At 41.4% G+C, this 14324-nt stretch overlaps 1 protein-coding gene across 1 annotated transcript in view; it reads right to left on the reverse strand.

Annotated features, from left to right (window-relative positions):
- Positions 1–14324, reverse strand: part of PLA2G4A (phospholipase A2 group IVA) — a 149830-nt gene that overhangs the window by 114258 nt on the left and 21248 nt on the right. Inside the window, exon 2 of the mRNA XM_028530942.2 lies at positions 7057–7159. Within this exon, the coding sequence (XP_028386743.1) occupies positions 7057–7089 (33 nt within the window). The 5' untranslated portion in view covers positions 7090–7159. The remainder of the gene's footprint in view (positions 1–7056; positions 7160–14324) is intronic.

Consider the following 14324-nt stretch of genomic DNA (forward strand, 5'->3'; position numbering starts at 1 on the left):
AACGACCCACCTAAAACTGGAGCGACCTTTGCCCCAGACAACCAGCTTCCCTAGGAGCCTGAGAGAAGCAAATAAATCTCTCTCCGAAGAATTATTTGTGCAGATAATTTTTCATGATCATGTTCAGAAGAATCCAGCAAAATCAAAGATAATTAGGAAATGAAAAAGGGATGGCCCCAAGACAACAAACCAGCACAGCGAATTAACAGGCATGCAAACAGACCCATCCACAAAACGGCCACACTGGAGTGCTAGGAAACAGAAGTCAAGCTCAAGTGTGACCACGTGGGACTAGAAATTGTTTTTAAAAAAATGGCTGAGAAGATTTTTTATTTATTTTTTATTTTCTTAAAAGGTTTTATTTATTTATTTTTAGAGGGGAAGGGAAGGAGAGAGGGAGAGAAATATCAATGTGTGGTTGCCTCTCCCGCTCCCCCAGCTGGGGATCCGGCCTGCAACCCAGGCCGACTGGGAATCAAACTGTGACGCTCTGGTTCACAGGCCCACGCTCAATCCACTGAGCTACACCATCCAGGGCTGAGAAGATTTTCTAAAGAACCAAACAGAAATTTAAGCATGGAGAGGTAAACCTGGTGGCTTTCTAGCGATTTCTGACCTATGTTTTGTGGAAAAGAAGCAGACGCGTGGGCAATCCTTGAAATGCGTGGACTTTGGCCCCAGGTTAGAGCCTTGTGGCAGGGACTGACGGGTATCGGGGAAGGGGTAAAGATTATTGCTTACCTGCTCTCGTCCTCATTTTTCTAGCACGTGTTAGTACTTACAAAAAAATATATACTATTGGCCATAAAACTCATTATCTGTTTGTGGACTGTGCTGTCGTAACAGCAGTTCTGTCGCCTTTACTCCTGATGTCCCAGCAGCCGCGCCTCATCTCCGGAAGCTTCCTGGGAATGCCTCACCTTATTAAGTCTCTCAGGAATACTTCTGTACACACAACAGCTTATTTTTGTAAAAGCCCCATGACACAGACACAGTGGGTACTGTTCACCGTGCTTGCCACGTGAAGCAGCTAAGGCTCAGAGCGTAAGTGCTCGTGAGCACGTAGCCAGAGCCTGAAACTCCCCCTAGAACACTAGTTCTTTGATTACGTATCCAGTGCTGTTTTTTTCCCTCCCGTGTTACCGTAATCATCTAGAATAATATCTTTATGCTTTGGGGGTAAATTTTCCAGTCATCTTACAATGACATTTTTCCAAGTTCTCTGTATTTTAGCAAGTGGTCGTGCTGGGACCCACGTGGCTGGCTGGCTCTAAGGCGAAGACAGCCCTTCTTTCTATGGATGTGGGCTATGCCCCCCTGTGGCTAATTAGTGGTAGGAAGACATGTGGATTTTTTTTCACTCCAAGAAAATGACTCATGTTTTCAGAGTAAAATGATGGAAATTTTTATTAAGTGTTTTATACTTGATCTATCCTTGTAAAATTGATGTCTCCCTGACCCCGAAAAACCTCAGTAAGTTCTGGAGACACAAATACTCTTCAGGTTGGAGAGCACCTCACAACAACTCTAGACATATGGAAACTGAATTCTGCCATATGGCTATCACTCCATTTTTCACCACTTCCTTAAAAGCCAGCACCATTGGGAGCCAGAGAACATGCTGGCTGAACCTGCTGCGTTATTAGCCCACGGGATTCTCCAAAGTGGGATGCATCATCACATGTGTGAACATGAGTCCAATTTCTGTGCCCTGAGACAGGCCAGACTGTGTTGGTCCATCTGGCACCGTTCATTCCTAACTAGCTGGTTTCGTTTTCCCCATCTTTTCCCTATACTAAAATTGTTCTCGGTTGGGTGTGCTTGCATGTATATTTTGAAAAGTACCTTTCTGTGAAAACTATAGCAGGGAATGTTGCCCCTTAAAAAATTTATACACACACACACAAGGACAGTTTTTCACAGATGCACAGCAAGAATAAGCAGAATAAGCAAACCTATAAAGCTCTTAGGATCTCTGCATTGAAAAGAGCTGTAAATTGAAATACTGGTTCAGTGCTCCACTCCGGTGCTGGGGAAGGTAAAGAAAATGTGATATAGATACGTGGCTTCTGCATAGCTCTCTGAAGGCGGTGCAGTGAGAAAAATTAATCTGCACATGAGATATAGAACTTAATTAGTAAGGAAAAACAATGGAAAAGAATATACTTTCACTGTTTAAATTCCTCTGTAGAAAAATGATAATTGTGAAAGTTGGATACTGTTTCAGAATACAATAGTTATGTCATTTTAAACTCACTACTTGCTTTTCATAAGAACACTTTAAAGAGAAGGAAAAATATAAATTGCATATAAAAGGATGCATATAGTAATCAGAGAAACTAGAAGGGGTTATATTAATAAAAGACAAAATAAAAGTTAAAACAAAGTCACTGCTAGAGATACAAAGGGCCTATCATAATGATAAAACACCAATGAAATAGAAATACATACAATTCAGAAGTTATATGCACTAATAACCTATCTTCAAAATTCACAAAACAACACTGAATATGGATTATATTGTTGTATAGGAAGGTTGCACCAAGATAGACAAGATGCTGAGTCACAACCATGTATGAACCTATTACCAACAGAATCATGCATGCACAGTAAGTTGTCTGAACGCAGTGGAACTCGATTAGGAATCAATGACAAAGACAACTACACAGGTTTATCAAATGTTTGAAAATTGAGAAACACAAGTCTGAGTAACCCACATGTCAAAGAACAAATCAATAAAAGTTAGAAAATATTTTTAATTAAGCAATTATGAAAATATGACATTTCCAAACTAATGGGCTATTCCTAAAGTAGGGGGTCAAAAATTAATTCAACTAGAAAGAAAATAAATATTTAAAGATTAAAAAGAAAGAAGGCTGGCATTATTTACAGATATGAGGAATGTGTAAGTTGAAAACCCAAAAGAATCCCCAAACTATTAGAATTGTAAAGAAATGTAGTAAGCTCACTGGATCTGTAACAGGGTGCAGCCAAGAAGGGGGACCCCAAATAGGGATTTGGAAGGGGGTCCAGAACTCAAGGTGTCCAGGAAATATTAGGATGTCCTCACCTCCCCCCCTACAGGTGTGGGTTGGGGGAAGGGACACATGGAGCAGGGCCATTGAGAGCTGTTTCACATAGCAACAGCCTTGCAGCTAACCTCTGGTGTGGTCATTTAACATATCTATAACCTTTAACTGGTTGCATAGATATGTTAAATAGCTATGGCCACGTGTTGAGCCAGGGGAATGGAAGTAAATTCCCCACCAAGACTTAACTGGGGGGACAGGTCCCCCAAGTTACAGCACCTACATTGGAGCTTGGAAAGATTGGCTCCATGACATGGGGCCACACCTGCCCAGATTCACCACTGTAGCCCAGTAAAGCTGGAAGGATATGAGAGTGTTGGCAAGTGTAGCCAATTGTGGGAGGAGTTGGAAATGGGGCTGCAGAGGAAGACTGGTGTGGGGATTTAAACCCAGACGCGGCAGCCATTGTGGGGAGGAACCACGCGGCTTTGGCAGAGTGGAGGCTCCCTCAGCCATTGTACAGAGAGGACCACTCAGCTGTGGCACTGCGGAGAACCCTGCGGCTGTGGCAATAGAAAGGAGAGCCACGCAGCTGTGGACATGTGAGAGAACCACTTGGTCTTTGGCAGAGGGGACTACTGTGTCCCTGGGAGAGAGAACCACACAGCTATGCCACAGTGGGCACCCCCGCAGCTTTAGAAGGGGGAACCACCATCCGGCTTTAGCAGAGATCCCAGCGACACAGCTGATGGTACCGGGGACCGAGAAAGGCCTACCAGCTGAGATGGATTACTGGGAAGAACCAGAGGACTGCCTGAGCCATGGACTTCTATTTCCTTTCCTGAGATACGGTACCCCAGACTGGGCAAAGGGGGGGAAGGACTGTGTGTGTTTGTGGGTGTTTTAAGGGACTTTGGGATTTTGATGAAGACATTAGGTCACTACTTTAAGTCTGTATAGCATTAAATAAACATTCCCTTTCCTTTTCACGAATCTCTGGCATTGAGAGATGTCTTTCCTCTGGTGGTGGACATAATGAATCTGGGGGGTTCCTTTTGGGTAATAGTATATTGTCCCAGGCCCCCCTTGTTGTTCTGTAACAGATCTACAAAAAAATCAATTTCCATATAAATGCAACAACTAATCAGAAAATGAAACTTATAATTACCTTTACAGTGACATGAAAACATCAACTATCAAGAAATACATCTAGCCCTCGCTAGTGTGACTTAATGGATTAAGTTCTGGCCTGGGAACTGGAAGGTCACTGGTTCGATTCCCAGTCAGGACACATGCCTGGGTTGTGGGCCAGGTCCCCAGTTGGGGGTGTGTGAGAAGCAACTGATCAATGTATCTCTCACACATTGATGTTTCTCTCCCTCCCTTCCTCTCTCTCTAAAAAGTAAAATAAATAAAATCTTTAAAAAATACAACTATAAAAAGATAGATGTCTCATTGAAAACTACAATATACTACTGGGAAAATTAAAGATGATCTATAACATTAGTTTGGAATTAGATTTATGGGTTGCTAATGAATTGGAAGATTCAATATTGTTAACATGTCATCTCTCCCCTAATTGATCGATAGACTAATGACAGTACCAATAAAAATCTCAGCTGTGTGTGTGTGTGTGTGTGTGTGTGTAAATTGACAAACTGATTCCAAAATGTATATGTAAATGCAGAGGACAGAAAATGACCAACACAACCTTGAAGAAGGAAAAGCTGGAGGATTTCCATTACCACAGGTAAAGGCACATTTCAAAGCCAGAGAAATGGAGACAGGTCGGTACGGGGCAAACACAGACCATAGGCTAACAACAGAATAGAAACCAAGTCACTCACGCGTATGGCTGCCTGGCGCAGAGCGAGGCACCACTGCCATTCAGCGCGGAACGGACAGCTATCAGCAGATGAGACGAACAGTTTGCGTTATATTCAGATAATAAAGTACAATGTGGCAATGTAAAGTGTAAGATCCTGCTACTAACAACAACATGAATGAATCTCACAGATGTAATGTTGAATGCGAACATCTATATGAAGGTCAAGAACAGGCAAAACTTCTCTATAGTAATAGAAGTCAAACAGTGGTTACCTTAGTGGAGTTGATTGAGGGGAAGGGACAGGAGCAACTTTCAGGAGATACTTACAATGTTGTATTTTTTATCTGGATGATAGTTTCATGTGTGCAATACATATGATAAAACATCAGCAAGCTAAGCAGTTAAAATTTAATGTCTTTATGTATGTCATACTTCAATATTAAAAAGTCTAACAGAAAGAGAAGCTTCCAAAGAAAGCTGAGAAGGAATCAACAGCAAAAAATAAATAAGAAACTACAGCTGGCAGAACCAGAGAGAAATGAATCAGTGAATGAGCAGCAGATGTAGGGGTGGGGGTGGGATGTGGGAACTAAAGATTCCTTTGGACTCAACACCAAAGAGGCTCTGAATGAGACCTTTCTGTGAGGGGGAAGAAATGAGACCAGTTTTCGGTGATTCAAGCTGTGAACGGCAGGGAAGAAGGCACTGCAGAGAATCCTAACACAGCAACCCTTGCTATCCAAGCGGGGGGAGAAAGAGGATAGTGCCTAGAGAGGAACGTGGGGTCAAAGAACAGTTTTTCATTTTAAGTAAAAAAGAGACGGTAGATTACTTCTTCATATCCATAAAAACCATTTCTGCTCCCAATAGACCTGTCTGGATCTCTAGTGTTAAATTCAGCAAAGAAATTTCTCCTCTTCTTTTTATTTATCAGAAGAGAAAATTCCTATTTCCAATGGAGTTTGAAAAATTAAAACTTAAAATTTGAACTACTCTTTTTTTTTTGGTTCTATTTATTTTTCCCTTTTTTCCTTTTTTTAAAAATATATTGACTATGCTATTACAGTTGTACTATTTTTTACCCCCTTTATTCCCCTTTGCCCTGCACCCCTCGTCCCACTAGCTCCCACGAGCATCCCTCCCCTCTTAGTTCAGGTCCATGGGTCGTACATGTAGTTCCTTGGCTTCTCCATTTCCTGTGCTATTTTTACCCTCCCCCTGTCTATTTTGTACCTACCATTGATTCTTCTTACTCCCTATACCTTTCTCCCCACTCTCCTCCTTCCCCCTCCCCACTGATAACCCTCCATGTGATCTCCATCTCTGTGATTCTTTTCCTGTTCTAGTTGTTTGCTTAGTTTGTTTTTTGTTTTGTTTTGTTTTGTTTTTAGGTTCAGTTGTCGATAGTTGTGGGTTCGTTGTCATTTTACTGTTCATAGTTTTGATCTTCTTCCTTTTCTCAGATAAGTCCTTTTAACATTTCATATAATAACGGTTTGGTGATAATAAACTCCTTTGTTGTCCAGTTATAGTTGTCCCACCTTTTTCCCCATTGCTCAGCCCAGCGCTATACCCCCAACTCCTGCAGGCAATCCCCGGCATCGCCTGTGCCCAGGAGTCCTCTATTCCTGTTCCTTTCCTTGCCCTTCCCCTTCTTTCCCTGGTACCTTCCTCCCTCCTCCCCTCTGGTCACTGCCTTCTTTATTTCCACGTCTCTGGTTCTATTTTGTTCATTTGTTTGTTTTGCTGATTAGGTTCCACCCAACTCTTTAGCAAAAGTTAACCACCCATAGAAAAGTTTGTTTAAGTATCTCCAACTAAGGGAAAGTTGACAGAATCAGTTACCCTGACGTGCATACCAAGATATAACCTTCAACTCAATAGTTCTTTTATCTCCTCTTCACCAATCTGTGTGAAGGACATGCAGGCTGATAACGGCTAGGTGATAACCATATTTTTTTTTAGTTCCACAGAAGTTCAATACCTTTGCAGACGTTTTGGCATTTTTTTTTCCCTTTGAGTACCTCATTTCTGGAAACTTGCAGTAATTAAACAAAGGAATGGGTTCATTTTATTATGCATTGTAAAAGTTCAGACTTCGTCATAGAGTTTTACTTTACAAGCAACACCAGCAGTGCCCATGCACAGAAATGCACCGGCCTTCCTCCCACAAGGAATTACAAACAGTACATGACTTACTATAATGTGCTGATAAGGATCTATGAATGACATCTTGGTTTCAATTACAGGAAATCTCTTCACACTTCAAAGCTCTTCTCTGGCACTCTGGCTTCGTTAAAACCTACAAAATAAACAATCATTGTCAAGTTTCCCTTGGATGTGGTTCCAAGAGTTCCGTGATGATGGGTATGAATCTTAGGACATAAAAATCTACCCAAGGGGACCAGATACACTGAGCTCCTAATTGTTTATACGTGTTGGTGCACACATAGAACTTAGGGAAAGAACAAACATATTTTGAAAGTACTGTTTAATTTTTATATTTATTTGTTCAAATTTATCATATGAGTAATTATTAGGAAACTCCAGGCGTTTTGGCATTTGCCAAGTGTTTTATGAGAAGTTCAGTGAAATTACGGAAAATTTAAAAAATTGTACTATTTATAATTAAAAAGCCATATGCCATTGTTAATTTTCTCAGTTGGGTCAGTATTATACAAATTCACAGTAAGAGAGAAATGTTTTTCACCATAGCTCTTTAAAAATTTTTTAAATGTATTCATGTTGAATTTCAACTTCAATGCTGACATTTTAAAAGAAATGTTTGCTCATACTAAGGAATCAGTTTAGTTTGGAAGCAGTTAAGAAATATTTTCATGGAAAAGAAAACTTCTCTATACTTTGGTTTTCCTCTACAATTATTACCCTCCCCCATTATCAACTTCCTCCATCATCGATGTCCTCCATCAGAGTGATACACATGTCACAACTGGCGGGCCTACACTGACACAATCATCCAAAGTCCTCAGTGGGCCTTAGGGTTCACTTGGTGTAGAATACCCTATAGGTTTTGACAACATATAATGGCATGTCACCAGTATTATTATGTCACAAAAGTGTTTGCACTGCCCTAAAAATCCCGTGCGCTCTTCCTAGTCACCCCACCCTGCCCCCCAATCTCTGGCAACCACGCAGCTTTCCCCTGAGTCCATAGTTTCATCTTTTCCAACATGTGATGTAGTTGTACTTATACAGTATGTATGTAGCCTTTTCAGATAATCTCCTTCCACTTAGTAATATGCATTTTAAGTTTTCCCCATGTCTTTTTACGGCTTGATAACTCATTTCCTTTTAGCAGTGAGTAAATTCTGTTTCCGAATGTACCACAGTTTGTTTATCTATTCGCCTACTGAAGGACATCTTGGTTGCTACAAAATTCTGGCAATTGTGAATAAAGCTGCCGTGAACATCTGTGTGCCAGATTTTGTGGGAAGAGAGTTTCCAGCTACTCTGGGTAAGTATCGAGGAGAATCACTGCTGGATTGTGTGATAAGAGTATGTTTAGTTTTAGTAAATCAAACCGCCAAACTGTCTTCCACAGTGGCTGTACCACTGTGCATCCCCACCAGCAGTGGATGAGAGTTTGTGCCTCCACATCCTCAGCAACATAGATGTTGTCAACGTTCTGGAGTTTGGCTGTTTTAGTAGGTGTGTAGTAGTATCTCGTTGTTGTTGTAATTTTCACTCCCTGGTGATGTATGATGTGGAGCATCTTTTCACGTGCTTATTTGCCATCTGCAATATCTTCTTCTTCCGTGAGTTGTCTGTTAAAATCTTTGGTCAATTTTTTAAATTAGGTTCTTTGTTTTCTTGTTGGGCTTTAAGAGGTTTTTCAAAAAATAGTTTGAAGCCCTGGCTGGCGTAGCTCAGTGGGTTGAGCGCGGGCTGCAAATCAAAGTGTCCCAGGTTCGATTCCCAGTCAGGGCACGTGCCTGGGTTGCAGGCCACGGCCCCCAGCTACTGCACATTGATGTTTCTCTCTCTTTCTCCCTTTCCTCTCTAAAAATAAATAAATAAAATCTTTTAAAAAATAGTTTGAATAGCAGCCCTTTGTTAGATGTGTCTTTGGAAATTATTTTCACCAAGGATACTTTATCATTTTCATGTAAAAAAATATAAATTGATACTATAAGAAAGGTAAAAGTCACCCATAGCCCCTATTTAAAAATTATATAAATGACAATCCCCCATCTTCATTCTGCCTCATCAAGAATCATTATTTTTACTGGAGGAAAAAAGCTATTTTTAAAATAAAACATTTACTTTAATCACCTACAACACTTCTTAAGCTTCTAAAGCTTGATTGTTTTTCTCTTCCCATAGTGCATCTTCATCAGGATGAAAATATAGGCAGCTTTCTAAATCACAATGAGGCTAAGCCACCAGTGTGACTTTATCGTAATAAATTGCCATGATCTTTGTCTATGTTAAGCCTAGTAAAAATAATTGCTGATAATTATCCAATCACTAATATCCCTAGTTATTACATTTCTGTTATTTTGGTTGGATCTGTCTCTGATGTCTTTCCCTTTTGGATCTTTAGTTCAATGTCATCTTCCCAGTGAAGTTTTCCCTGTGTTATTTCCCTAGAAACCCTGTTTTCTTGATTATTATCATCTACATCTACTATATAGTTTTCATTGTTTTTGTCTATCTCTCTTCCCCCTTAACTGAAACATAAACTCCATGAAGGCAGATTTTGTGTGTGTGTGTGTTATTCTGTGTAACATTCCCGGCTCCTATGTAGGTGCACATGGCCAATTAATACATAGTCGTTGAGTGACTGAACATCAAGCAAAAGAAACAATTTTTAGGCCCAGTGACCCTAAAGCATTTTAACCAAGTAAAAGAAGGTTCATTTTCTATTCACCCATAAATTGCATTGTTTTCTATTTTTTTTCTACATTAGATCACTCTGCTCACCAATACCGGCATGAGTTTCTCTTTTCTGTCTCATTCTTTCCCCCTAGTCTCATATTACAGACATCATATGAACATAATACAAACATGATTGTTTATTTACCAGCATCCTACACTGTGCCTTTGATTAGGTGCGAAGGATTCTTGCAACTAAGTCAATTTCATGTTAAAGGAACAATAGTATAAGAAGATACAGGCAAAACTTCAGTAGAATAATTGCTGTTTGTATTTGCAATGCAAGAAATATGTATCCACATCAGATGGTATGATGTTAACTATTAGCACTTCTCATTGTCAGAATTTTCTAAGGTATTTCTATCACATCTTGTTCCAAAGAATCAGCCATGACTTAATCTACCAGAATGGCTATTATTTCTATGCAGATTACACCTTCATCAGTTTCCCGGTCAAAATAGTGTCCATGCTCTGGAGCTGCTGGTAGAATATGTTTTTCTGGGTTATATAGTATGAAAACTGCCTGCCTTTTCCTCACTCTAATGTTCCATATTCCCTATATTTACCCTCAAAAGTGAAGTAGTTTCTTAATATGGATCCTGCTTTCCAGCACAGAACAGGCCACATACAGCCAGCCCCTGGGTCTGCAGTAATCCCTGAGTTCCCGCTTCTCTTTCCAGCAGCTGACTCGCCGGCGCACTTGGGGGCCCGTGCCAGGGCATCGCCTCCTGTCAGGGGTTCATGTCTGAGGCACAACCATGATTTCCTCACTGAAGCAGCATAGTTTGGTGAAAATACCACTGAGTATGGGGTCAGAAAGACCTTGATTCCAACTCCAGTTTCACATTCTAAGACCAACAAATGTGACTATCGCCACCTTACATGCCGTAGTGAGGACTAATGAGTTAAGGACTGTGAAAGGCACCTGTCCAACAATGGACACTCGACGCACTTAAGTTCCCCTTTTCTGACCACGATTATATGGACTGACCACTAATAACTAGACATTGACTTTGAAAACGTACTGTCTGTTATAAGCACTGCTGTGACTGGAAACCCAGAAAAATTTCAGGGGATTCATCATTCAACAAACAAATACCCACAACATCCTATGTACTATGCAGTGGGCTGGGGAGCAAATGATGTGCCATCCAGGTGTGTATTATGAAAACCTGTGGCTCTATGAACTCTTTACTTGATAGTATCGAGAGTGGAAACTCAAAAAGTAAACAGGACTATGGAAGTTATCCTCACCCAAAGTTTCCATCTTCAAAATAGTGCCAATGACAGAGGCAGCACAGCAGAGCATCTGCGGGGACCTACAGACTTTCAGGGCACAAACAGTGGCTTCACACAAGAGATGGAACGCGTGGCAGGCACGGGGAATGCGAAGGAGAACAAGGCATGGCTTCTGCCTTTGATAAGCGGAGTAAAGGAACCCAGGAGCGGTGCCCCATGCAGCCCGGACTCCATGCTCACATGTTGCTGAAGGCTGTACCACTTTCTATGATTAATGTCTAGAGCTGGAAGGGAATCTTGGAACCTAGTCCTCTGTGAACATAGTTTTGGTGATTTCCTAGTCCCCTACTACAGAGTCAAAATCTTTAGCATGGTCTACACTGTGGCTTTCATACCTGTTTCCCAAAAACCAAAGCACAAAACCTTTTTACATCACAATAGAATACACAAATATTTATATGCGCACACATATAAATAAAATATGGAAAACGCATGTGATATAATGGTAAAATATGGAAAATGCATGTGCTATAATGGTAAAATATGGAAAATGCGTGTGATATAACAGTTCAACTAAAAACAATGTACTCTGATTTTGTTCTATTTCATTTAGCAGAAGCCCTGTAAATTGACTTCATGACCGACTAATAGAGGTGTGAAGATGCTGGTCTAAATGACCTGAAGGTTGGATTTCTACCTACTTCCCCTCCTTATCCCCAAACCCTCCTCTTTTCTTTCTATGTGACAGCCATACCGTTTTTCTTTCCTTTCTTCAAATGTGTCCCACACTCCTCCACTCAGGGCTGTAATCAACATCTTCCCTCCATCCATTTACTCAACAAATATTTAAGACACAACTTCCATTGTGTCAAGCATTCCAGGGTCTGGAGAGGCCAACCTGAAGGAGTTACATACATTTCCTTCCCCCTTGGAACTTACATTTCTAGAAGGCAGGCAGAAAACAAGTAATCTAAGAAATGAATGAAAACATTAGAAATAAATGTGTATCAAGCGGTGGAAACAAGCAAAAAGCAGAACTAGAGAATAACCTGAGGCCTGAGCTCCGAGAGCTGGCCGTAGGGGGTGGGGAAGGAGTGGGTTTGGAGTACAATGTTCCGGGCAGGCCTTTCGGGGAACTGAGAGAAGAGGCGTGTCTAGTGAATGCGCAGCAAAAGCAAAAGTGGCTTCTGATGATGTTGGAAGTAGAGGTCGGGGGCAGATCCTGCAGGGCCTTGCAGGCAACTGCTGCCCACCTCAACACAACCCATCCATGCTCCAGGACTCAACGAAAACGCCACTTCCCCAGAAGAGCTTCCCATGACCTTCAGAGTGGGCGTGGCCTGCCTGTTCCTGGCTCCACTTGCACCATGTAATTCTTCCTCCTTCAAGCCTTTCCTTTTACTTACACATTGTCTGCCTTTCCTGAGGAACTAAAGATGCATAGAGTCAGGGCTACATTTCTCTTGTTCATAGAGTTACCCCTGGTGCCTAGCGCAATACCTGAAATATAGTAGTTTCAGCATAAATATCTGTTGGATAGATGGCTGGATGGATAAATATTAGTCAATGCCACATGTATGTATGAAGGAAAGTACTATTTGCAGAATAGTACTGGCATTCTATTTTGAGGTCTATCTTATTCATTCCTAACTATTTTTTTTTATCATCACCTGAGGACACGATCATTGATTTGAGAGAGCGGGGAAGAAAGAGAGGGGCGGGGGGAGAAACATCAATGTGAGAGAGAAACATCAATCGGCTGTCTCTCATACTGGCCCTGACCGGAGACTGAATCCACAACACAGGCATGTGCCCTGACCAGGAATCGAACCCGCAATCTTTCAGCTTACAGGACAACGTTCCAACCGATGGAGCCACACCAGCCAGGGCCTTAACTGCTCTTAATATCAAAGAATGTTAAATACCAACCTCTAATTAAAAATGGAAAAAGCAGAACAAGTGAAATTCCAGAAGGGGTGAGACTAGTACTCAAAACGTCAGCAACTTTGTCTTCTCCTTTCCAAGAGTCCTGTTCATAACCACTGTGTTCACCTGACCGTCAACCACCAACCAGCATCACCGATGTATCTCGCGGCAAGACCCGGAGAGATGCTCCCCCAATGTCAATGCCAAAAACAGGAAACATGCTTCAGATGACTAACTGCCCAGGTCTACTAGAAACTGCATGGTAAATAGATATTAAACAAACATTACTCATGACACTGAATCCTAGATAAACTCTCTTTTGTTCTTTAAATCCGTTCGGGGCAGGTACTTTTCATACCTTGCTGAAACCTTAGTCAGCCTCAGAATTTTCCTGTTTAATAATTATATTACACACATATATATATAGATATAAAATGAATTCAGAAATTAAAATGTTGTGTCTGTGTATTCATCCAGAATGAAGCCTGATTTGGCATTGAGGTTTTTCTCCTCTCCAAGCTATAGCATGCATGGAACGGTGAGGTCACTGACTTCTCCTCTCTCTCCATCAACCTCCCAAGCCTGATAGCTCTGATTTTTAACCCCTCGTGGTTGGAAAATGCTGAAGAGGAAAAAGCTATTACTTCACTGTACTATTGTAAACTAGCTTTGTGACCTCTCAGCCTGGTACATGTTCAAGCTGATACTTTCCACTCGTGGGTGCTCTTGTGGGTTTTTCTGAGATCTCTTCCCTGTCCTCTTTTTTAAAAAAGATTTTATTTATTTATTTTTAGGCAGAGGGGAAGGGAGGAAGAAAGAGAAGGAGAGAAACATCAATGTGTGGTTGCCTCTCACACACCCTAGGTCCCCATACTGGGCACCTGGCCTGCAACCCAGGTATGTGCCCGGACTGGAAATTGAACCAGTACCCTTCCATTTGCAGGCCAGCCCTCAATCCATTGAGCCACAGTAGCCAGGGCTCTTCCCCACATTCTGACATGTACAAACCAATACACCTCTCTTCTAGCTGGTGCTTTCTCCCATAGCCCCAGTGCATCCTGCAGTCTAGTTCCACAGGTCTTTCTGACGTTCTTTCAGTCTACCAAGCAAACTTCTTGTATAGAATTTAAGACTAAAGGATTCCCTTTAGTCCATGGACAATATTCATAAGTGTATCCTAGCTCCCAACAACCCCTAAGAATGAATTTACTTGCCACATGAAACACACTCTTCTGCTCCTTGTGTCCCTATGTATTTCTCAAGCATGACTAGACACGCACTTACAGCAGGAGACACGCATTAAACACTCTGATAAACTTCCTGAGTAGTCTCAAGGACCCCTCTCTCGATTGGGTGTTAGAAAGTATATTCTTCCCAAAAAAAAATAAACAGACAACAACAACGGT

This window comes from Phyllostomus discolor, chromosome 14 (assembly GCF_004126475.2).
Source record: "Phyllostomus discolor isolate MPI-MPIP mPhyDis1 chromosome 14, mPhyDis1.pri.v3, whole genome shotgun sequence".
NCBI classification, from domain to species: Eukaryota; Metazoa; Chordata; class Mammalia; order Chiroptera; family Phyllostomidae; genus Phyllostomus; species Phyllostomus discolor.